This window comes from Quercus suber, unplaced genomic scaffold, assembly GCF_002906115.3.
Source record: "Quercus suber isolate HL8 unplaced genomic scaffold, Cork oak 2.0 scaffold_415, whole genome shotgun sequence".
Lineage (NCBI taxonomy): Eukaryota > Viridiplantae > Streptophyta > Magnoliopsida > Fagales > Fagaceae > Quercus > Quercus suber.
In genome coordinates this window covers 36,055-61,570 of record NW_027069866.1, presented here as the reverse complement: position 1 = coordinate 61,570, position 25,516 = coordinate 36,055, and the positions used below count along the sequence as shown (strand labels likewise).

Below are 25,516 nucleotides of genomic sequence, written 5' to 3'. Positions count from 1 at the left end.
GAGTATCCAACCATATGAACATCCTCGTAATAACTTTCCCCTCAATTCTGGGATTTCCAAGTTATATTTCTTATTTTCTAATATGCTGAAAAATCTACAACAGGTTTCACTTACATTTGGAATCATTAACCATGGTACTTGACTAAGTTGGTGGTTTGGCGCCTTTGGTAGCATGAATTGCAATGACTTACAATTTGAGCGCAATCGGACATAATCAGCATAGATTATGAGTCGCTTTCCCAATCTCAAAGATCAAATGCTCTGGAAGATCTAACAATTGACATCCATTTTTATCTGAAGAGAAATGCTCTGGAAGATCTAACAATTGACATCCATTTTTATCTGAAGAGAAATAAAAAAGCAATTTACTAATGTCATGACTTTGTAATCCTTATGCATTTTAGATTCTTACCAAACCATAATGAAGATGCAGGTGATTTGACAATTAAAAATCGAAAAAAGCTTAAATACATATAAAGGAATCGAGAAAGAATTCTAAGATTTTAGACTTCAATAGATTAAAATAACATCTATTGCAGAAAAAGTAGACAATGAAATGACATAAGTACATAACGCATAAGACTTGTGAGGAATTTAGCAATTGCACTTCAATTAGTAGGATAAGATTTTAATAATAAACTTAAAAAACCTCTTATCCAAGACTAGAAGCTAAGGGGCATACGAAGTGGAGCATATTTAAGTCCAAATTTAAGTATCAAAATTTAATGGAAAAAGATACTATGCTCAAATGTTTATGAAGGATATAAGGCGGTATTGGTAGAAACTTCAATGCAATCAGGATTATTATTTTAAATATTTTTTTTATATAAATTCCTTTATTTTAATGATCATTAAATTCCTGAAGGTTTATTTTAATTTCACTTCAAAACTTTTAAAGTCCTTTCATGCATTTAAAAGGAGGAAAAGAATGCATGTGGTCAACCCTAATTTATCTATTGAGGAAATGTTTATTATTGTTGTTTTATCATGCATTTAAAATTTTCATGGATGATAAATAATCCTACAGAGTGAATGAAACTGTGACGTTCATATCATGTACCTAATTTAATCCTTCCATATCAAATCAACATCTTTCGTTTGACCTCAAAATTTCTTAATTACAATCTAGACATGCCACCTTATACGGAAAGACAGAGAGAACTAAAACTCTCAAAACATTACCAAAAGAAGAGTGCAAACAAAAGAAAAGAAACACCATTTGAATGTACGCTAAAAGGGACATCCACAAAAATAGGTAGAAGAGTACCGAGACCACCTACAGAGTCCTTTAGGTATGCTTGAGAAAACAGAGCAGAAATTGTAGGAAAATAATTCACAGTTAATATCTTTAAAATCGAACTTATATCATCCTCTACCACCCGTGGGAGCTATCATGGATGTAGATTTTTTTTTTTTTGGTAAAATGGATGTATATTTTTCATTTATAGCAAAATGTTCTGGCTGTACAAGTAAGTTCTACCTTGGATTAGGATCCACTAAGAACTTCATGGAATTAACTCTAAGAGGAATAGAGAAAATTTATGAACACAAATTTAAATATTTTCCTCATACTTAGAATGGATCAATGGAAAACAAAATTCCACACAAATTCAATGCAAAAATGACATGTTAAGGACTTAATCAGTAGCCACACTACCAAGCCCTTCCTGCTTTCATATTCATATACACTTCAAACTCATTGTTCAACCAAAGATATTCATTCACACTTCAAAATTATGACATCATTGCTCCACTAAAATTACAAACAACCCTTTTATTAAGTTGCCATGTTGTATTTTCTTATGATCTGAACTGGGTTTTGTCTAACAAGGGTTGTGCTGCTTTTTTGTTGAGGGTCTTGAAAGGTTCTGTATCCCTACTTAAATTGTGGCCAAACGTTATCAACAGACAACAGTTGTGAAGATGGCAAGACTAGAGCGGAAAATATATGGAGGATTTATGAAATCATCCCATTTTGCAATGTAAGAAGCTAGAAAGGATTGTTTTGTAGTATTTGGTGACATGCTGTGTATAGGGGTTTCATGTTTTGAAATCTGCTGGACTCGGGCTGCTTTGTATATTGTTTTGAGTTTCCATAAAATCTTTCCTTGATTACCTTCTTAATTATATATATATATATATTACAAAAAAAGAACAAAAAANATATTAATGAATTATAATTTATTTTTTTTTAAACAATCACATATACTCAATAAAAATCACCACATGTTTCTCAAAAAATAAATAAAATAAAAATCATCACATAACAAATCACCACATGTTCTATCTTATTAAAAATTAGAAAAAAAATGATCATAAATAATATTAAATTTAGGTAAGAATTTTAATATGTGACTAATTATGTTTACTTAAAAAAATAATTTGACTAATTATTTATATTTTATGATAAAAAATGTGTTTAACTTTAAATGTATCTATATGTATACATGAATGCATGTGTTACATGCTTTTAAAAAAAATTAATTTGACTAATTATTTTTATTTTTATAATAAAAATTTTGTTTAATTTTAAATGCATCCATGCATTTGCATAGAGTTACATGCTAGTATATAATAATAGATGTAGGGATAAGGGCCCAAAATTATATATTGGATCTTGGGCCTTAGTCTAGAACGTTGGTTGGTCTGAGGACGAATAAATAGTAGTAAGAGTGTTAAACTTAGAATCCCATGAGTATGTTGCGAATGGAAAGGTTAGGGGAGGTGGTACGAGGAGTAGTATCTCCTCGGATAAACGAAGTACAAATCAAATGTATATCCTATAATTCAAAGTGACCTTCCAAGAAATTCCAATGATAGGGACGTGAATTATGAACGTTCAGGAGGGAAGGAAGCTCAGAAATATCTAAGAGAAAACTGCTACCACCGCATTGAATGCTCTGTAACTAACTCTCTGGCCGCATTAATGAGGAAGTGATCTCTAAATAGTATTTTTCAGCCTTACAACTACCTCCAAAGACTTAAGGAAAGTGCTGATAGAACAGGTATCAACACCAACCATCTAGCCTGCACGTGGAGGGTAGAGATGAAGGGGGAAGAGAGTATAAAAGAAGGAGGCAATGAGAGGAAAGGATTGAAAAATCAGAGAGAAACATTGTAGCGATTAAGAATCAAACTTGTAATCGAACTTGTGAGAAATATATAAAAACTGATCTCCTCGAATTGTGCCGATGACAATTTTCCTCAGCTTAAATCATTCTGGCTTTCTGTTCCTGTCATCTAAATCTACTTTACTTGTTGTCCAATTCATTTTAGAACAATTTTCTAACTCACTCTCTACAAATTTATTTTTTTAGGCTTTTTGGGCCTAAGTCCATCCACCTTTTGGGCTAGGGACTCAAATCTGGTCCTTACAATAAGTAAAGCTGAGAAAAAGTCAAATTAGAATTCTAAATTAGAGTTCCAATTTTATGCCGTGTGTCTTAAATTATTTATTCTTAAAGAGCTTTATTTCTTAATTTTAAAATCAAATGTAGGACCACATCATAAATATTCATCCAAGTGAGTTATTAAATATAAAAACCAAAAAGTCTAGAATAAATGAATTGTAAAAAATAAATAAATAAAAAAGTTCTTCACAATAATTTTTTTTTTTTTAAATGTGGACAATTTACATTTTATACCTAATAATATCCTTACAAAATTTTTTAAGGAGTTAACAAAATATAAAAATGACTATCAATAGTATTTAAATTATATATATATGAATTATATTAAGCATCTTATTATAAATATTTAATTGTATCCATGCATATGCATGGGGTTACAAACTAGTTTATCTAATGGAAAAAACTTATATTTACCTAGAGAACATTGATTTTTTTTTTTTTTTCAGGCCTAAAATGAGTGTTCATTAAAAAAACTAAGTTTAACATTGCACCTAGACTCATGTAGAATGATAAAGAAGAAAGTATGAATGACAAAATTTTCATTGTGTATAGTTGAAGGTATTTGATGAAAAGTTTCAATTGTAGCATATGACATTATTCATTACAAAAATTTAAAAATTGTGACAATGTCTTAGCAAAAACTAGTTACTTATTATTGGAAGATGATGATATTCATTATCATTCTTAAAATTTTTTAGTAAGTGGATATTGCCTTTAGCAAATAAGTTATAAAAATCTATTATAGTTAAATAAATATTTATATGTCAAATAGTTACCATTTATGTTAAATAACTACCATAACTTTGTTTGTGATCAAAAATTTTATACGAATGAGATTAATTTTGTATAACATACTTTTTTATATATATAGTTTCAAACTTCTTAAAATAAAAATTTTATCTTAATTTTTTCACTCAAGAGGTAGCACGTGCCACCCTAACTAGTTAGGGAAAAAAAATGCAATTTTGATCATCATAATTAGACAACGTATTTCCTCCAAAAAAAAAAAAAAATGACAACATCTTTTATTGCTCTGTAACTGCTAATAGTTGTACTCATAAAGCGCTTTTGGGAGGCACATCACTTAATGGATAAAATTTAAATACAAACTTGGTTGTAACTTAAGTTATAACTTTCTTTAAAAAAAACCTAACACCTCTACATATTTTGAAAATCTAACTATTATATTCCATATTCTTTATGCTTTTAACGTAACTGTCAAATTTTGTGTTAATTAGACATTATTTACGATGTGATCCGTAAACATATTTTTTGTGAATAATTTTAGATTACAAAATCTTGCAAATTAAACAATTGATTGATGACAAAACTATTGATCTTTGATCTTTTGAAAATTTTGCAAGCATAGAGAAGATAAGAAAAAAAAAAATGCAATCCAATGGTAAAATTGACAAAATTCACATTCAATAAAACGATATTGAGAGTTGTAACCTTATGTTACAACTAAGTTTGTAACTAAACTTTGTCCTCACGTAACGTAACGTAACATTTCTGCTTCATTTTGAACAAATTATTGAAAAGAATATAGTTGTTGCCTTGAGTTGACGGAATAGGATGAATGGCTCATGAAAAAAAGGGACTACATTGTATCCAAAGAGGAGAAATTTGACTTTATTCCATTCTATAGAATGGATCTTTGTAGAGTTCTTTATCTATATCTATATATCTATATAATAACTAATAGCCGAAACATTTGACTTTTTGTTGACCAGTCCTCATTGCGCCATGTGGCTATATAAATTAATACCATATCTTCCATTAAAAACACAAAACAATGTATCTTTTCATTTGGTTCTTATATAAACCATTTCAGTACAATTCTTTTGCTATTGTTGCCTGTTGGTGTTCAGTTGCATTGTTCCTGCCGGTAGTTATAAATTTTACACATTTCCTAATAAATGTCAATTTATATTTCTTGAGACAAAACTCAAAAACTTCAAGTTCATTCTGATTCTTCACCATCTCTCTATGTACGGGGGAGAACCTTTGGTTTTCACAAATATATTTTTGGCAGGTTTTAACGCTATATTCCATTATAGGTTTTTTGGTTTTATTATTTGAGTTTTAAAATCTTCCTCCACAAATCCTAAAGGTAGGTGCTCCACAAATTTTAAATGCATGCAACATAGTAACGTCTTCTCCTGTGTCTCCAGTCCGCTTTTTTCTTCTTAGAAAGTGTTAAATAGCTTTTTCTTTCTTCATTTCTTTTTTCGATTAGGTTTCTGTGCGTGGCATATGGGAGATACTTTGTAACCATTCTAATTGCATATTTTATTGTAAAAAATTAGATGGTGATAGGCTTAATTATGTGAATTTGACCTTACAAGAGAGGTTTGTATTTTTCATGGTTTTCTGAAGTTCTATGGATTATATAATATTTATTTTGTTTTAACTATTGTATGGAAAGGAAAGATGTTCCTTATAATNAAGATTCATTCATTGTATTGCTGGTTTATGTTGATGATGTTCTAATTGCAAGTAATGATAAAAAGGGAGTTGAGGAGTTTAAAGTTTTGTTAGACCAGAAGTTTAAGTTGAAGGATTTAGGGGACTTGAAGTATTTTCTTGGTTTGGAGGTAGCAAGGACAGCCAAGGGCATTTCCTTATGTCAAAGGAAATATGCTCTAGAAATTTTGGAAGATGTTGGACTACTAGGGTGCAAACCAGCCAAGGTTCCTATGGATCCTACTTTGAAACTTAGTAAACATGAAGGTGATGTGTTACATGATCCTAGTCAATACAGGAGGTTGGTAGGGAGGCTGCTATACTTAACTATTACTAGGCCTGACATTACTTTTGTTGTTCACAAGCTCAGTCAGTTCATGGCAACACCTAGAAAGGCCCATTATGCTGCTGCACTTAAGGTACTTCATTACCTTAAGAATGAACCAGGGAGAGGAGTATTCTTTTCTGCAAAGTCAGAATTCCATGTCAAAGGCTTTAGTGATGCAGATTGGGCATCATGTCCAGATATAAGAAGATTTGTTACAGGTTACTGCATTTTTCTTGGAGACTCATTGATTTCTTGGAAATCAAAGAAACAAGCTACTGTATCAAGATCTTCAGCTGAGGCAGAGTACCGGGCCATGGTTGTGGCAACTTGTGAAATTGTATGGATACTTTATTTGTTAAGGGATCTGCAGATTAGACATGATAAAGAGGCAATGTTGTTTTGTGACAGCCAATCAGCCTTGCACATAGGGTCCAATCCAGTTTTCCATGAAGGGACCAAACATATAGAGATTGATTGTCACATTGTAAGAGACAAAGTGTTGGCTAAGGTGATTAAGTTGAATCATGTGAGAACACATTGCCAATTGGCAGATTTATTGACTAAAGCACTAAGCCATAAACAATTCTCTGTGTTAACATCCAAGATGGGACTGCTGAACATCTATTCTTCCTCAGTCCATCTTAAGGGGGAGTATGAAAAGCAAGAGGATGCGCCAGCTGCCACACCAGTACAGCACAGCATGCCACCCAGTGCAGCAGCCAGTGCATCAGGTGATGCAGACCCAGCTGCCACAATCAGTGCAGCACAAATTGGTACTCAGTGCACAACTAAGACAAAAATTCAAGACCAAATTCAAGTAGAAGTCCAGACTATTTCTCAGAATTGAAGAAAATAAAGACTTGTAATTATTCCTCTAAACGATAGTGTGGTTTACTTAGTCTACTTGATGAGTATACATAAACGGCATGTAGTTTTCCTTGCTTCTTGATTAGTTAGTATGTTAGCTCTAAGTCTAACACGTGAGAAAATTAGTTATGTTTGTTACATTGTGTTCACACGTGCTTGAAGTGGTTAAGTTAGTATAATATATATATGATTGTACAGTTACAGAATCAATTCAATGAAAATAGTTTTTCATCCAAAACTTTATAGCATCACAGATTCATAGTGTAAGTATTATATAAAGGTCATTATTCATACTGCGTGTTTAGTTCATGCATAAGGAACATCAATTTTAGGGTCTTGGAGATCAAATTGGCTTCATAGATTATCTTTATGGATTTTAATTTGCTTATGTAAATAACTTGTCTTTGATGACTTTATTAAACCCATGGGATGCTCCTTATAGAAGTTGACCGGTACTCAAATCTGAAAGATATTTGTATAAACTTTCATGAAAGTTAAGTGAGTACGAAGAAGAGAAGCATGTTAACACCAATGGGAGAATTGACCAGGAAATCTTGGTGCCATGGGAATTATTAGAAATTTTTGGATTTAAAAATTGTATTAGATTGTAATTTTAATAAACAGTATATGTTTATTTCTTTATTTCTACCATCCAATCAAAACAATTATAAAAATTATATTTAAAAATAAAAGCAACAACAAGACAAAACATTATAAGAATAAACACACAATATGAAGAAAATAATAAATCTTACATTAGTCATTATGTAAGACTCTTATTCCTCCACAGAAAACTAATAAATAAAACAATATTGTTCTCTTTTGCCTAACTAATAAAACTTTGTGTTATTTCATTCAATATCTTTTTTTTTTTTTTCTTTTTATTTTTTTAATTTCATGCATTTTTGCTTACTACTCCAACTAAAAAAAAAAAGTCTTTTTTTTTTTTTTTTTTGAAACTCATTCTATAGCTATTCCCGTGCATCGCACGGGTTAGCGACTAGTATATATGATGCTGAAAATCGTAGGTGAAAGGCTTCGAACTAGTGATGGCTTAATGACCTAAAAAAAAGAAAAGATTGCCAAGGTGACGGTGTAACCTGGCCAAGGACCACCGAAAGTTAAGTTAGTTTCTCTCTATAACACAAGGATGGGAAAACTATGAATAGTAGAACTTACATTCATTAGATGGACTTGATCCTTTTATAGAGAGTTAGAAGTGGGTCTACTTTTGGATCCACTATCATCATGAGAGATGTATGGAGTTAATGTAGAAAATGGAGCGATTTCAGAATCCTCCCCAGGTCTATGGAATGACAGATATGGTTTGATTGGGTAGAGCTTGTAAGAACTTCTCTTGAAATATATTAAGTGTTGTATGGTCGTCCATACCCTTGTGAGCCATGGACGACCACCCTTGGTTGTTCGTACCCATCTGCCTGTATGGACGACCACCCTGATTTGGACGGTTGCAATATCTTATGGAGGGATCTTATTCATGTTTGGGGTGCTTCTATTGGGCTTCTTTTCTTGTAAAACCCTCTAAATGTGATTTGGTCATGGACGAATTAGACTTGGTTTGGACCCCATCAATATATATGTGTGTGTGTGTGTGTGAGGGCCAAAGGCCAAGGTACCCTACCTGAAGATAGACTTGCCAGCCCAAGCAAAGAAACGCAACCAGACCCCTAAGATCACATTTACTCAAGGAGGACTAAAAGACCAAATGGCAACTGGCACCTTGAAAAGCCTAGGATAAGGGAGTAGATGACAAACGAAGAGTACAAGACATGTAGGGGTGGAGAAAGGAAGTTCCCTAAGGGAGACACCTCACACCTTTGCATTCAATAATTTGCACTGACTTAGCTAGCTGCAAAAGTGACCCTAAACAATGTTCTTACAACCTGCCAAGCATATCTCAACCACTAGCACTGCCTTGATGGGACAAGTATCCAAAGAAGGATCCTCAATCGTTCAGATGGTGGGCAATGATGCATTCAACATTGGTATATAAAGGCAGGGAGAGCCAAATGAGGGGGGATGGAGAAATCAAGTTAGAATAGAAATAGAGAGAGAAAAGTACGGTTGCTCCCCGAGCATTGTTACTTGAATCTAAACTATATAATACATATCCTTGGGCATTCCTAAAGAAGAGTTTGAATTTAACTTCTAAATTTCCCTTTGAGTTGTTATTTCCCCGTTGCACTCATTAATCAAACCTGATCATAAGATTAACTGATATACGTTCCCACACTCTACAAATTAGTTTTATTGAGTCTAAATAAACCTAAGTTTGGTCCTTAAATCTTAGTGTCTTATTTCAAGGCCCACTACAATATATATATATATATATATGTATATATATTAAAAGTTGAATCCTTAAAATTGGTAAATACACAAAATAGTGACAAGAGTCACTTTGGCAAAGCCTATAACAAGACATGTGCCATTTTTAAGGACCTCCCACTCTGATACCATGTTTAATTACCGATAGTCCCAAAAGCTTAAACTATTGAGATATTTTAAATTTAATTATTTAATCACATACTTCTAACATCAAAACCCATCACTTTGTCCCTTCAAAACCCAATAAAAAACCCACCTAGCACCAAAATGAATGTTCTATCAAAGTTCAAACTGGCCTTTTGGCTCTCCAGAATGAATCCCTTCAATTTGAAACATAGTTACAAACTCTCAACCTAGAAGCAGTTCTTTTTAAGAAACAAACACACACACACACACACACACACACAGAGGGGAGAAGGAAAGGGGTTTTAACACAAAGACACACTCACCTAGAAGCAGTTCGATCTTGATCACACTCACCTTGTGCAAAAAACTTATGGGTCAAGGTTTCTTCATTAACGTTGATGACAACCAGTGACGAAACTACTTAAGGGCTAAGGGGGGCCATAGCCCTCCAACATTTGAAAAGAAATATCTACCAATATGTATATTAACAAAAACAAATTTACTTTTGGCTCTAAAATTTATATACTTGGCCCCCCTCCCCAAAAAATTTACAAACTGACCCAAAAATCCAAAAAATGGATAATAAGAAAAATCAATTAAAAAAAATGTGCATATCTGGATGATAAAAATATATATATATATATATATTTGGACAAATCATAAATCCGGTCTAAGCAAAAACAATAACAACAAATCAATTACAAATCCTGGAAAAAAATATCACAAAAATCTAATAACTTTTACTTAATTTCTCATTCTCACTTGAGAGCTTTATGCCCCTCTCAATGACTCCACCATCATTGCCACAGAGACAACTCCTATGCCATGTACTGAACGCTCCATCCATATACCAGTTAGACCTTGAAAATATTAGAATGTGCCAACTGACTTACAAAACTCTTGATTATAAAATCCTATTATTGATTTTTTTCAAAAGAAAAATGCAAATAATAGTTAAAAAATTAATGCTAATAATGTGTCGTTGTCAACCTCTAGTATTGATATTCCAATTTTTTTTTTTTTTAAATCTTTGAACAAATAACGTTGGCCCTCCCTAAGTTTGAATCATAGTTCCATCCCTGATGTCATCCAATTTTGGAATTGAAGTTGTAGTGTAGCTAAGATTGTCGTTCCATTGAGAAAAGGAAAGCAAGAACACGTCTAAAGCAACAATAATATATAGAAAAATATGATTAAAACTTAGAAAAAATAAAGTTTGGTAAAATTCAATAATTAAAATCATTAGGGTTTGTCCACCAATATTGCTATGCATCCACTACCAATCCAATTTAGTACACAATTGGGAAAGTAAACACATAGACTATCCGACTGGAAGATTTAGAAATAAGCTTTATTAATAAAACTCTCTTTGGTTGATTATATTCATCAATTTTTCCAACAATTTAGTCTAGAAAATAATAACTTTGCTAGAAAAACTCAAAAACGTCGCATGCCCTAGAGGCAATACTATGGAAAAAGTAATATCTAATAAGATTATCATGTTTTACTAGAGAGATTATAAAACCTTATTCTAACAATAAGAAGATTCAATAATAGACATATGAAAGAATTATAAATTAAATATCAATCTATTAAAACAATTATGAAAAAGAGAATAATTGATTTTGATTATCAAAATGTGAAAAACATGCTTAGATTGAGTAGTGGACAACTTACAACATTGGGGATTCACCCCTAACCCTAGCTTAGGTTCTTAAACTTCCATAGAAAATAAAAATCTTAAAAATTGATGAAAAATAAGGTTTCCTAGCAGCCCAAAAACGTGGCTGCCCTTGTATCGCTTTAATATTTATAACATTCAAAACCCTAAAACACATGCTTCCCAAAAAGGAAATATAAAATGTCAATTCCCGTTTTTCAATGGTGGGTCAAATTTCAGGTCAGTTTTGGCCTTGAATAGGGAAGATTCTGAAGTTTTGGTAAACTATAAAGTTTTATATCTTCAAGTCCTCTTTTTGTAGCCATAAGAACCAAGTCAATCCAATATCAAAGTAAAAAGATATGGCCAAAATACCAAAACCGGTTAGAATATTTCCATGCCAGGATTTTTTCCTACTTTGGCTCGAATGAATTTCTCTCTTTCTTTTTATGTTTCCACACATCTTTGACTCATTAAATTCTTCAAAAACCACTTCTCAATTGATATTCACCCTTGAATTTTTCTTGGCTTCATGTTTGCATACTTTTTTTTTTTTTTTTTTGTGAAAAAGGTAAGATAATATAAATTTACAAAAAATTAAAAAACATTATTTTGGAATACACTTTCCAAATCCGAAGGTAGTTCTTCTACCCATGCATCATAATCTGCAGATGAAACTGTTCTTCTAGCAAGGGCATGAGCTAACATATTCCCTTGCCGTCGCACAACATCATTTCGGGTCAGGTTGTCATCCGGATCAAATACAACTAGACTCCACAAAGCACAACAAATCTCCCACTTGAAGACTAATTAATCACCAACATCAACCGCAATCCTCCAAAAACAATCCCTCATTCCTGCAACTCATCCTTCTGACCTCAAGCTAGAAGACCAACTAAAGCTGCACACAGCTTTAGCTTCTCAATAATGACACCCTTAGTTAACATGTCTGTCGAGTTCTTAGATCCACAAATATTTTCAAGTATTACCAACTTATCTTCAACAAGGTAACGGATAAAGTGGTATTTTGTCTATATATGATTCGACTTTGAATGAAAAGCCGAATTTTTTAGTAAGAAAAATTGCACTTTGACTGTCACTGTGCAGAATGCCCATCTCTTGCTTTTTACCCAATTCATCTAAAAAGTCCTGTAGCCAAATCATCTCATTTCTAGCTTCAGTTGCTACAACATACTCAGCTTCTGTAGTAGACAAAGTAACAATCTTTTCTAGATTTGAAGCCCAGGATATAGATGTACCACCCAGAGTAAATATAAACTCAGTAGTACTCTTTCTACTATCAATATCACCAGCAAAATCAGCATCTATATAATCCTGCAGTTTCAAACTTACACCTGTGAAGCAAAGACATGTATTTGATGAACCCCTCAGATATCTCAGAATCCACTTAACTGCCTTCTAATGCTGCTTTCCTAGCCTACTCATGAATTTTCTCACAACTCCCACTGCATGTTCAATGTCTGGCCTTGTACACACCATAGCATACATCAAGCTGCCAATAGCTGAGGCATAGGGCACCTTGCTCATATGGTCCCTTTCTTCTTTTGTCTTCGGTGACTATTCTTTTCTTAATTTGAAATGACTACCCAAGGGTGTGCTCATTAGTTTAGGTTCATTCATGTTAAACCTGCTGAGAATTTTTTTCACATACTTTGACTGTGAAAGCTTCAATGTACCATTAGCCTTATCTCTAATGATTCTCACACCAAGGATTTGCTTTGCAGCTCCCAAATCCTTCATTGCAAACTGTTTTGATAATTGCTTCTTTAGATTATTAATCTCCTTAATGCTAGACCCTGCAATGAGCATATCATCCACATACAATAGTAAGATGATGTAAGAATTGCCAAAGAACTTAATATAGCAACAATAATCAACTTCACATCTCTTGAACCCAATTCTATGCATAAAACTATCAAATTTCTTATACCATTGTCTTGGAGCTTGTTTTAGGCCATACAAGCTCTTTTTCAGTTTGCAGACCAAATTCTCTCATCCCTGAACAATGAACCCTTCTAGCTGAATCATGTAAATGTTTTCCTCCAAGTCACCATGAAGGAATGCCGTCTTCACATCTAACTACTCAAGATGTAAATTTTCTACTGCCACCATTCCCAGTACCAGTCTGATTGTTGACATCTTCACAACTGGAGAAAATATTTTTGAGTATTCAATGCCCTTTTTTTGCTGGAACCCTTTGATAACTAATCTGGCCATGTAACGCTTGCTACCATCATGCTCATTCTTTATTTTGTAATTTAACACAAAATTCTCAAATCTACGAGAAACAAAATAAAGAAAACACACACCAAAGAAAAAATAATCACACGCACAAGACAGTATTTATGTGGTTCAGCAATTTGCCTACGTCCACGGAGTTTCAGGGATTTCACCATTATCAAGGAAAAATACAAAGTGCGGTAGTACAGTTCTTTTTTCTCTCTCAAAATCTACATCAAGAAACCCTAATCACCAAAACAACGCAACATGGACTAAGACTCAGAAAATCTCCCATTAAAAACCATGCAAGGGGCATTCGGATCAAATACAACTAAGCTCCACAAAGCCCAACAGTTTCTCCATGGTACAATATGTTTTCTTTGCTCACTTTGTGTGTACTGGCCTTTGGCATTGAGGACTTGAGATCATGCCATGTGGCTGATGCCTTAGAAAGTTCAAAGGTATAAATTGTTCTATTTGAATCTCCAGGGGCTAATTTGTGTTACCCTAAAGTCTCTGGGGTCAACATGCAATTTCTTTTGTTCTTAATATATATCGAATGTGGTGCTATATATAAGTCACTTGTTATTTTAGAATAGGAATCTCATTTGTTTTGTATCAATGGTCTGTGTAATGCTATATTTGAACTAATTTTCATCTATTAATCTTTATAGAAAGTTGTTCTTCTTACATAAAACAATGGTAATAGTACCTGCATCAGCTGAAGTACATTGAAGTGGGAGGAGGGGTTGGGGGAATTATCTGAATATCTCCTTTGCCAAACCTGACTTCTGATCCCAAAATTGCCTAGATTTTTTTAGGTAGCTTTTAAGTTCTTTTACTATTAGAAAGCAGTTAGTGAGTGTTGAATATGGAAAGAACTAGAGATAGTTTAGTTAAGGTGCAAATTGCTGATTGATGTCTATATTCTTACCAATGGCTATGTCCAGAAATTTCTAGGCAAGTTGCATAGGTTTAGGCAGTGACTAATTTTGTCTTCAATGTCATTTGAACCAATTTCGTCTAAGGATATTTATATTCATGTGAAAAGGCAATGTGCACTTTGAGTTTTGGTTTTCAACCATATACTTACAGAATCAGTATTGAACTGGCCTTGTTTTGGATATGTTTCCTAATTAAACATGATTGGTTTACTTTTATGGTTTCATGATCTTACAGTGAAGTGCCTAAATAATGGCACTGGCATAACAACAAGGTGGTCTTAAATAATACTTTATAAATGCTTTACATTGAAGAGGATTGTGCAACAATTTTTTTTTTTTTTTTTTGTAGAAAGTTGCTTCTGCTTGTGCAGAGAATTGTGTAACAATTACTCGTCAAGGAAGGAGAATGAATCCTTGTAATGAGTTTTGGAGAAACTAAAGCTTCTTTTGAGGTTTTTAGAGGTTTTGCAGGATTTTTATTTTTATTTTTTATTTTTTTTATTTTTTGAGATATACTCTTACGTGATACCACTTGACTCAAAAAGTATAAGTCTATAAGTTTTGGCCTAATTATATTATATCAACGATTTACTTTTTTAATCATTATTCAATATGAGACTTCACTCACACGTGTACATACTTTTAGAATAAACCTTACTCCCTTTTCTCATCGTTATTCAAGGTTAGTGACGAGGAAAATTTCTCCCATTCCTACTGTTAGCTAGCTAGGTAAATAGTTTTGACCTTGTATATATGTATAAATATATATTGAAAATTATTATTAGTCCAACAGCACCTTGGTGTTGTAAAATGCATGTTGGCAGGTGGCATGCAACATGTTGAGCTCATGATTTTGCTATCATGGTGGCAACTCTTTGGTAAGTTAGTTTTTGTAAGAAAACTCCATAGAGGGAACATCTAACCTTGGCAAGAATGAATCTTTCCTCTTTCCTCATTTTCTACTAAGGACTAGCGATCCAACCTAAAAGGATTAGTGAGGAAAAATATTAAAAATATTATTGATTTCACTTAAAAATGATTTTCAATTTTACATAATTATAATAAGTTCATAACTATAATTGATATTATCTTAAAAACATTTTAAAAAAAAAATAATAAGTATAATTGATATCATCTTAACTGAAAGATCGGATTTGTGTGAAAACACAAGAGCTTGTTTAGACTCCAAATTAAAAATTACGCCTAAATTGCTTTTACTCTAACTTAATCAAAGTGTGGAAACAAGAGTAAATGTGCGCAATGAACTAATACTATTCTAATGCATAAACATGAACAACAAATAATAAAAGTAAAGCACAAGAGTAAGGGAATAGAGATGCAAACACAGGATAACACGAAGACGTGTTATCGAAGAGGAAACCAAAGAACTCGGCGAAAAACCTCTCCGCAATCCTTCAAGTCAAAATTGATCCACTAGAGAATAAAGTTGGAGTACACGAATAACAAAAGACCCTCCAAGCCTAGTTTACCCAATGTACTTGAGCCCTCGAAACTTTTGCTACCAATAGACTTTTCGGAGTTATGTCTTCTCTAGTTTTCCGGATCCTACAATATGCCCGATTGCATTTGCCAAGCATCACCTGCTTCTTTTGGAAAATCCCCAAAGTTTCCCAAGCTCCAAAACACTCTTTACACTCTGAAAAGGTGTGGGTTGTGTTTGGGTACAAATCTCCTCTCAATGTATGACAATGGGAGAGGGAAGGAGAAGAGGCTAGAATGATTTCTCACTAAAGTTGAGTAGCTCTCTCTCTAAAAGATGGGTGTGTGTGTGTGTGTGTGTGTGTTGTAGAAAATCTATCTAGGGTTTTTCTCTCTGAATAGCCTCTCCCACTTTTGTGGGTAATGAGGGTACACTACAACAAAATGTAACTATAGTAACGAATTTTAGTGACAAAATTTTTTTTGTCACAAAAAAGTACCATATAGTGACGAAATTTACGAAATTTATATTTCGTTGCTATATATATATATATATATAAATAGTAACATTTAGTGACAAAACTTTGATTTCGTCACTATAGGGTGTGCTGAATTAAGGGCGCCAAACAAAAGTGTAGGCGCGAAACCAAATTGATCTATAGTGACGAATTTTTTCGTCGCTAAAAGTTTAAGTTTTTTGCGACAAACAGTTTCACCACTAAAAGGTACTGCTAGTCATGTTATTATCGACGAAACCTATTTCGTCGCTGAAAGGAAAACGGTGGCCATTAGTTTATTATTTGCGACAAATCTAACTTCGTCGCTAAAGGCATACAACAGTGACGAATTCAAATTGTCACTAAAGGTTATGTATATATATTCACATTTCAGCTCTTTTTTTCACATCAAACCATTAACTCTCTTTTTTTCCCTTCGCACCCGATACACATCTCAAGCTCTCCCTTACAGCCGATGCCAACCAGACTTCAGCCGACGCTGACGGAGCTCTTCAGCGTCGACCCAGAACCCGCCAATGATGCCGTCAGCCTGCCGCTGCCTTTTCTCTCCTTCACCCTCCCTCTCATCTTCAATCTCCCTCTCTCCTTCATCCTCCCTCTCTCCTTTCTTTCCCTCCCCCTTTTCCTCCACTACCTCCCCTCTTCCTTCTCTTTGTCTCCCTCTTTCCCTTATCATCTCCTTCCACTGATTTCAACATCGTAAGTATTTTTTTGGGTAATATTTGGTTTGTATTTGATTAAATGATATGGGTTTTGAGTTTTTTCCTTGTAAGTGTAAGTATGAGTTAACGAGTTTTGTGTTAGTTACTTGCAATGGGTTTTTGTGTTAGTTACTTGTAATTGGTTTTTGTTTTTGTGTGATTTTAGAGTGTTGAATTAATGGGTTTCCTCTGATTTCTGCATTGTAAGTTTTTATTTTTTGGTAATATTTGGTTTGTATTTGATTAAATGATATGAGTTTTGAGTTTTTTCCTTGTAAGTGTAAGTATGAGTTAATGGGTTTTGTAAAATTGTTGAATCAAAGCTTGTTCTTATTAAAGTTTTAGCTTCAGTTGTGGGTAAGCATATATGTTTATTTTCGGTTATGAGTATTTTAATGGTGTAATGGTTTACTTTAGTTTCAGTTCTACGTTCTCTAATCTGATTGTTAGAAGCTGAAATTTGTGGTTCTGTGTTAGCTATTTGTAAGATTGAAGATATCATGGTCTTTTAGATGCCTATTCATGTAATCTAACATGTATAGTATAGGAATAAAATACCCACATGAAAATCTATATTTGCTTTCTACAACTTATACATTAGGAGTTGTGATTTTAATTCATTGGTGTGGCTACTAATAATACATTGTTAGAAATGTTTCTTATAACATAGTTAATGTTTTTACTTTATGATTTTAATGTAGTATTGTTTTTATATTTGTGCAGATTTCTTATTGGTGGCTTTTAGGGGATTTACTTTTGGCATTACTTGAAGACATAAGAGAATATCCTTTGTTGGTTCTGATTATATTGTGCTACACTTTTTGTATTGTTATAAAACATCTTGAGTTATTGTATGTGTTGCAAGCAATTATTGTATGGAAGGAGTTTGAATTAGATACTTGTTTTATTTTTTACTTGTGGAATGTATGGATCTTTTTTTATAAATGTGTTGTTGAAATAAATATGTTATTCGATCAAATGTGAGGTTTTAATAATGTAATGATAGGTTACAGTTTAATATCAAAGCCATGAAAAAATTAAAAACAGAAAATAAGTTTTAGCGATGAATTTTTTCGTTAGAAATATAGCAACAAAAAATTGTTCTAGTGACAACATATTTCGTTGCTAAATGTAGCTGAATTTTGTAAGAAATGGTTTTAGTGACAAAAATTTTTGTTGCTATGTGTGCCTGGATTTTCTTAAAAATAGTTTTAGTGATGAACTTTTTTGTCACTATATATACCCGAAAATAGTTTTAGTGACGAAATTGTTCGTCACTAAATATTATTTAATAAACTAAAGTGTTTTTAGTGACGTAATGTTTTCGTCACTAAAAGTTTTTTTTTTTTTTTTTAAACAAATTGGACTTTTAGTGATGAACTTTTTCGTCGCTAGGACTCTTAGCAACAAGTTTTCAGCGACTAAATGAGTTTCGTCGCTAATTAGTAGATTTCGTCGCTAAAGGTCCTTAGCGATGAAAAATTGGACTTTTAGTGACGATTTTTTCCGTCACTGAAAATACATTTTGTTGTAGTGTATATAGTATGGGTGAAGGGTAAGAAAGTTACACTTAAATCCTCCAAGTAGAACGTTTCACGAGTATTTCGTGGAAATGTCTTACCTGTGAGACACTTGTGAAATCGACTTATAAACTAATGTCATCATACTATGCTCCTCACGAGTATGCTCCTCACGTGACTTTTAGCTTTCTTGATCAAATCTCCACCACTTAATACTAAACTCATTACAAATAAATCTCACAAAAATACAAGGAAATAAAATTAAAACAATTACAACATTTTTTATCATGAAATAAAGCCAACATAAAACGTAGTTATAAATCACAAAACTTTACATTAACAACATTAAAAAAAATAATAATAATAAAAAAAATGCTAGATAGTAAGTTGTTATTGATTTTAATTTGAACCCACCACTGAATTTTTTTTGTTACCCACAATAACAACTAAAAACAATTTGTCACTTAAAATTTTTTGTGCAAATGCTATGGACAAAAGTCCACTTTCTTTTTTATTTCATGATTAAAATACATGAGCTTGAGATGTCTTTTGGTTTGTTGTAAGTTGTAACTATAAAATTATTGGGAAAAAAAAAAGTTGATGGTTTTGATATTTCAACGGAGTAACAATTGTAGTAAAATTGTAGTATTGCTAATATGACTAGTTAATGAAGCCTTATAAACTAATGTCATCATAAATTGTCTTTAGCTGGGTATGACCATCAGATCAATTTAAAATGGTGTTTTCGTTTCAAATAAATATAAGATATTTGGTTTTGTTCAAGAAGAATGAAGTGGATGGTGCACTCCAGATGCTTGATTAAATATCTGGTATAGGTTTTGCACCTAGTTAGGCTAGTTTGTTTGTTTGCTTGTTTGTTTGTTTGTTTGTTTGTTTTTTTTTTTTTTTTTTTTTTTTAAGTTTTTTTTGCAGAAGAAAAAAAAAAAAAATACATTGACGAAAACTTGATAAGAGATCTTAGGTGTTGTGCAATTTCCTTCAACCAGCGTGTTGCAATTTGCAAATACAGATGCTTATTAACAATGTTTTGGCTTGATAAACTCTGAAGTTTCTCTCAAAAAAATAAGCTGGCCTTGTTTATTTTTCTTCAATGTCATTTGTTAAAAGAGTGTGCCTAAAACACATAAAATAAAATAAGATAAAACAATTTTGTTTAGTGGGTTTCGGTTAGCTCGACTAGTAAAGTTTCTTGTCATTAAACACAATCATATCAAAGTTAATTAGATATGCTTGATTAGTTACTTAAAGAGGAAGGAAAATATTAGGCAAAGACAATAGGGTTAATCACATTTTTAGTCCAAAATTGAGCTCCAAAATTTCATATAGATGAGACAATATGAGCTCCAAAATTTCTCTTTTAGTAATTGGCCATGTAAGAAGACACATAAGACTTGTGAGGAATTTAGCAATTGCACTTCAATTAGTAGGATAAGATTTTAATAGTAAACTTCAAAAACCTCTTATTCAAGACTAGAAGCAACTAAGGGGCAATTTTTTTCCACATTGGTGGAACATAACCATATATTACTTTCCAGTTTTGATAGTCACCTTTGAGTCTCTGGCAAGTCATGCTTTTCTTTTTCTTTTTCTTATAATCAAACGTCCAGTGTGGGTTTACTCCGTCAAAAGAAGGAATATGATAAAGCTTTCTTTCTTGTGTTTATATTATAGAACTTTATTGTAGTCTCCTATAAATTGAACAATCTAAAATAAATTGTAGCCCCAGATGTTGGTAAAACGATGTGAATTTCCAATTCAAGAGGAAAAGATGCTTGCTTTTCCGCGCCTTGACTTCTTCTACATGCAAAGTTCTGGTTCAATAAAGCTAGTTCCATGCGGTTCACGAAACATTGCACCTTAACAAAATAAAGACTGGTCGTATGTTCTACCTAACTTTAATGGAAGCATTAAGCATCGCGTAATAATAAGTCCAATTTTTCATCCCGCTTCATTTTTCTTTTTAATCTTGTTGAAATTGATTATATATTATTGGATCACAATCTAATGTATGGAGGAGGCCTATATATATAGTATATATACTTAGCCGAGAGAGAGAGAGAGGAGGCCTGGCTATAAGTACAAAATTACAACAAGAATAGTGAGCTTGGTTGATGGAATTTGAAGAAAGGACAGGGCTTTTTTGTTCAAGACTAGTAGATCAACTATTGTGGCATTAAATCTGGTTGTGGAGGACATTCCAGAGATATTAGTGTAGGTCCTTGAAGTTGAAGGATATATGTAATGTAGTCAGAAACGAAGTATCTCTGAATTGGGAATTTCAAATGTGAACGTGAAAATAAAGTGGAAATTGAAAGTGACTAATTGGAAACAATTGCGTGCTAGAAAAATTAAACAATCAATTGGTGCCAATCAACAATCAACAAGTATCACAACAAAACCTACAACAAAATTTTACATTGCAAAACATGTAAATTTTTTGTCACTGCCTGCAGAAAGAATAATGTTAGCTAGTATCACAACAAAACCCACAACTTTGCCACAACTCGCCACATGGATAAGTTGTGACAAAGTTGTGGGTTTTGTTGTGGTACTAACATTATTCATGCAAAAGTACATTTGAATGATTGTAGTTGCATTTTATTCCTTACGATCTCATCAATTCTCCAACATTAATTCATAGAACTGATTAATGATTCCACGTTAGTCATATCAAAATTCAAAATGAGAAACAGATGTGAAAAAATAACTACCCCACTAATAAATGAAATATATGTGTTAGCGAGTTGTTATTTTTGCACACATGTTTCTTATTTATTGAATTTTGATATGGATGATATGGTAGCATTTGATACAAAATGTTAACTTGAATATTCGTTGTTCCATTAAACCATGCACTGAGACATAAACTCTCTTTTCTCTCTCTTCATTTGGCATGTGAAAAACTTATAAATGAAATGAAGACAATAAATTTAGTGATTAATACTTCTATTTAATTGAATTCAGGTTTTCAAAATTCAAAATATATTGATTTTTATTATTTTTTTCATGTTTTATAATTAAAAACTTATTTATATACGATGATATATACTTTGTCTCTTAAAAATTTATTTGATATATTTTAGATAATCTAAGAAAATTATTATTTCACAAATCTAGAATCTAACTTTTGCAACAACCATAGTTAGAGAACCAAATTTGTTCTTTTCATAACGTACATATTGGGCAAATAATTGAATCAGAATTCTTAATCATAAAGTAGAATGTGCTTTTTATAAAGTTTTTATCTTTTTGAGAACAATAAGGTTCCTATCTTGTTCCTTTGCTTTATTTCTCCTTTTAAAGATGAATATCTTATATTTATGTGAAGTACATATTGGGTAAAAAAAAAAAAATGGGCCCATTTGTTTTTTAATCTTTACATATTCAAGTGCACTATGTACTCATATTCAAGGTAAAAAAAAGAAAGAAGAAGAAGACAGAACGTAATCACAATTCAAAATATTGTTAAAAACACTGTTGTTTCCATCAGAGTTATTCACGATTCAAAACTCCCTCTTTGTTATAAGTTGTAACTATCAATCTTATCGAAAGTAGAAAATAAATAAAAAATTGTTGAAGCCCGGGTAGCAATCAAGATATTGATCTTGCTATTATTAATTAAAAACAAATCCAATAAAATATAATTCAAAGTCTTCGGACTTTAAAGTTCAAAAAATATTTGTAATATATTATTTTTAAAGTAAAATATGACAAAAATAAAATATTGACATACCTAAAATATAGCAAAAAGTATGTTCAAATAATATATATATATATATATATGAAAAACTGAACATGTATCGAAAAATATAGCGACTTGTCAAAAAATATTGGATTATTAAAACACAATTAAATATCCATCACTAAAAAGCTTTCGACCAAAGGCCAAATCTTGTTTCTCAAAAAAAAAAAAAAAAAACTAAGTTGTTGTTGTCCCTTGTTTGACGCTCCAAAGTAAAAAAGTTTTATGGTCAAGTCGTAAGAAAATTATTAAGTATTCTCAGAGTATCATAAATATGTATTATTTTCTCTCATATGAATGGTGAGTCTTATCATGAATTTAATTAGTGAGATCTACTATTCATGTGAAAAAAAGAAATACGCATTTATGATACTCTGAGAGTACACAATAATTTTCCCAAAGTCGTATAATGGATATTGATGTTGACCCACGTTTTAATCCTCACTTTAAAATTACCGCAATATGCCAAAGATCATTGTCTCTTTTTTTTCTTTTTAATAACTCATTGTCCAATTTTAGGAAAGCAAAAAAAAGGAAATTTTACCCAAAAGAGACGTAGAGGGCATTTGGATTCAGCTGAAAGCTAAGTCCACGTTTTGCGTTTTTCGGTTTTTTTTTTTTTTTTTTTTGGTCCCTGCAAGTGAACAGTAAAATCACATGATTTTACTGTGCAGGGAAAAAACACTATTTATGCACTGTTTAGCACTATTTATAACACTGTTTATGCACTAAAAAATATTAAAAATAGGTCCCACGATACTATTCACACATTTAAAAATTATTTTGCTATAGTGTTTTCAGTTTTTAGTTTCAGCAACAATAAGTTCAATCCAAACGGACCCGTAATCATCCCCTCACGTTTTGCTTTATTGAATGACTTCGAGTCTCCCACCAAAAAAGAAATAACGCATAGTATCGTTCAATAAGCAAGGGAAAAATAATTCATTTTAAACTGTATAACTTTTTTATCCATTAAAGAAACTGAATAACTTATTAACTTGAATTAATTTTAAATTAAGTTTTAAATTTAAAAAAAAAATTCAATAAAAATTGTTTCTTTTTTAAATCGTTTTAATTTATTCTCATTGATAATGTCATTTTCTAAAAGATTGTCCCTAAAACACAAAAATAATTGTACAAATAGTAGAAGAAAACAACATTGCTTGGTGTAGGAGTGTGTAACCAACCCACCAATTCGCCAAAACCAACCTAACCCAACCCAACTCACCGAGTTAGACCAGTTTTTAGTGGGTCGGGTTGGATGCGGGTCATAACAATCACAAACTCGTCTAACATGACCCGACTCACCTATATATTTAAATTTTAAAATATATATTTAGAAATATATTATATAATTAATAAATTTTCTCCTATTTGGCTATTCCTATCTAAAACCCAATTATCCTGCAAATCCTAACAATTTTATTTTTCTCTCTACCGCCTCCCACTTCCACCCCACTTCTATTTGTTTATAATTGAGTTTAAATACTAGTTCATGTATATTTTATATAATAAGTCAGTTGGATCTGTTTGATTATAATTGAGTTGGAATGCTAATTTATGAATATTTTGTTTATTAACTCAGGTGGTAGATGGGATATATAATTTTCTGCCCAAGTTAATAATAATAGAAATTTATAAAATAAAATAAAATAAAAGTCCAACCCATGGGTTGCAACCCGATNTTTACTTTTGGCATCCAAAGCCATTACCATCGCTCTAGACCAGGTTGGATAGTTATCCTCAGTCAAATGTTGAGCAACGAGGATCGCACCAGGAGATTCTCCATGATGCATAAAGAATGGACTGCGAGGATCCTCCATTGGAGTAAGCTCGCGATGTGAAGAACTGGATGAAGTGGTTTCAGTGTTTGACGCCTTTGATAAAAGCTCAGGCTCTGATACCATATAAGAAAGCACAAGTATCTATAGAGAGAAACGAAGTGCTAGAGAGAATTCAAGTTGAAGAAAAACTGATTTTACATTAATGAATTAATCTATACAACCTCTGTATCTAAATACCAAAAACTGAGAGCATCAGAGAGCAAAGAAAATATCCCTAAATACACGGAGGTAGTTATGGCATGTGAGTGAGTTAGTTACTCCACGTGTGAACTTAATTCTCCTAAAACAATATAAGCTACATGTAGTTTTATACACCAAACAATATATTACACTTATACTACTGTCGTTTAAGTCTTGTTATTTATTTCTTCGTTTTGTTCTTCTTCTGTTGTATTCCTTCTCTTCCTTTCTGATGTGAACCACATTCTTCTCTTCCTTTCTGATGTGAACCACAATCTTGATATAGTTCTTTAAAAAAATAGGACTATTTTTATTATTATTGATATATAGTTCAAAAAAAAAAAAAAAAAAAGGAACTTTAGCAATATTCAACTTTTTTTATCGATCAACGCTTAAAAAAAAAAGGAACTTTAAATCAAATTATTGATCTTTTTGGGCAAATTATGCTTTGAATCTTGAATTTAACAATGTACCGTTGTAGATTAAAAAAAGTACATTTTTTTTTTTATAAACTATTGATATGGTTAGCAGTTATTGGGAAGAAAAAAATTACGTCAATGATGTACTTAAATGAGAACCAATTAGAATTTACTACATCAACTGTTTATTTATAGGACTTCAAGTTCTAAGAGAGGTTAGATAATTAGAAAGTATTAAAGAGGTCTAGGTGAAAAGAGAGATATGGAAGTAGAAAACAGGGTTAAGGCTTGAGAGTGGAGAAATTTTTTTTTTTTTATTATTATTAAATTTTGGAGTTAATGACTTGATGTTGATTTCTAGAAGGTTGTTGATATGATAATTAGTGTTTTCTTGACCATTAAATTTAAAAGAAATGTGTAATGATCCAAAAAATGTGTGATATATTCTTAAACCCCATTTCGTGCATATATATTCATTTTTTGGGATAGATTTTATTTTAAATTTTATAATTTGAGGGTGCTCTCAAATTAAACCCTAAACTTGAATTATTTTAAACCTTTTTAAAAGGATTCAATTCACCCATTTTTCTATATTTCTCTAATGTTGTTTGCTAAACACATGTGCCTAACAAACGGTCAAACGCCCACACCCATTTGTTTCTTGGTAAGCCGAAGTTTCTTTCTCTCTATTTTTAGCCTTTGGTCAGGCACAAAAATGGTTGGAGTCTCCGTACTAACGACAA

At 32.0% G+C, this 25,516-nt stretch overlaps 1 protein-coding gene across 1 annotated transcript; it reads left to right on the top strand.

Annotated features, from left to right (window-relative positions):
• The first annotated feature begins 5,830 nt into the window (after nucleotides 1-5,830).
• Nucleotides 5,831-7,051, top strand: LOC136062440 (uncharacterized mitochondrial protein AtMg00810-like). The gene has a single exon (XM_065761464.1). The coding sequence runs from the start codon at nucleotides 5,831-5,833 to the stop codon at nucleotides 7,049-7,051; it is 1,221 nt and encodes a 406-aa protein (XP_065617536.1).
• The last annotated feature ends 18,465 nt before the right edge of the window (nucleotides 7,052-25,516 follow it).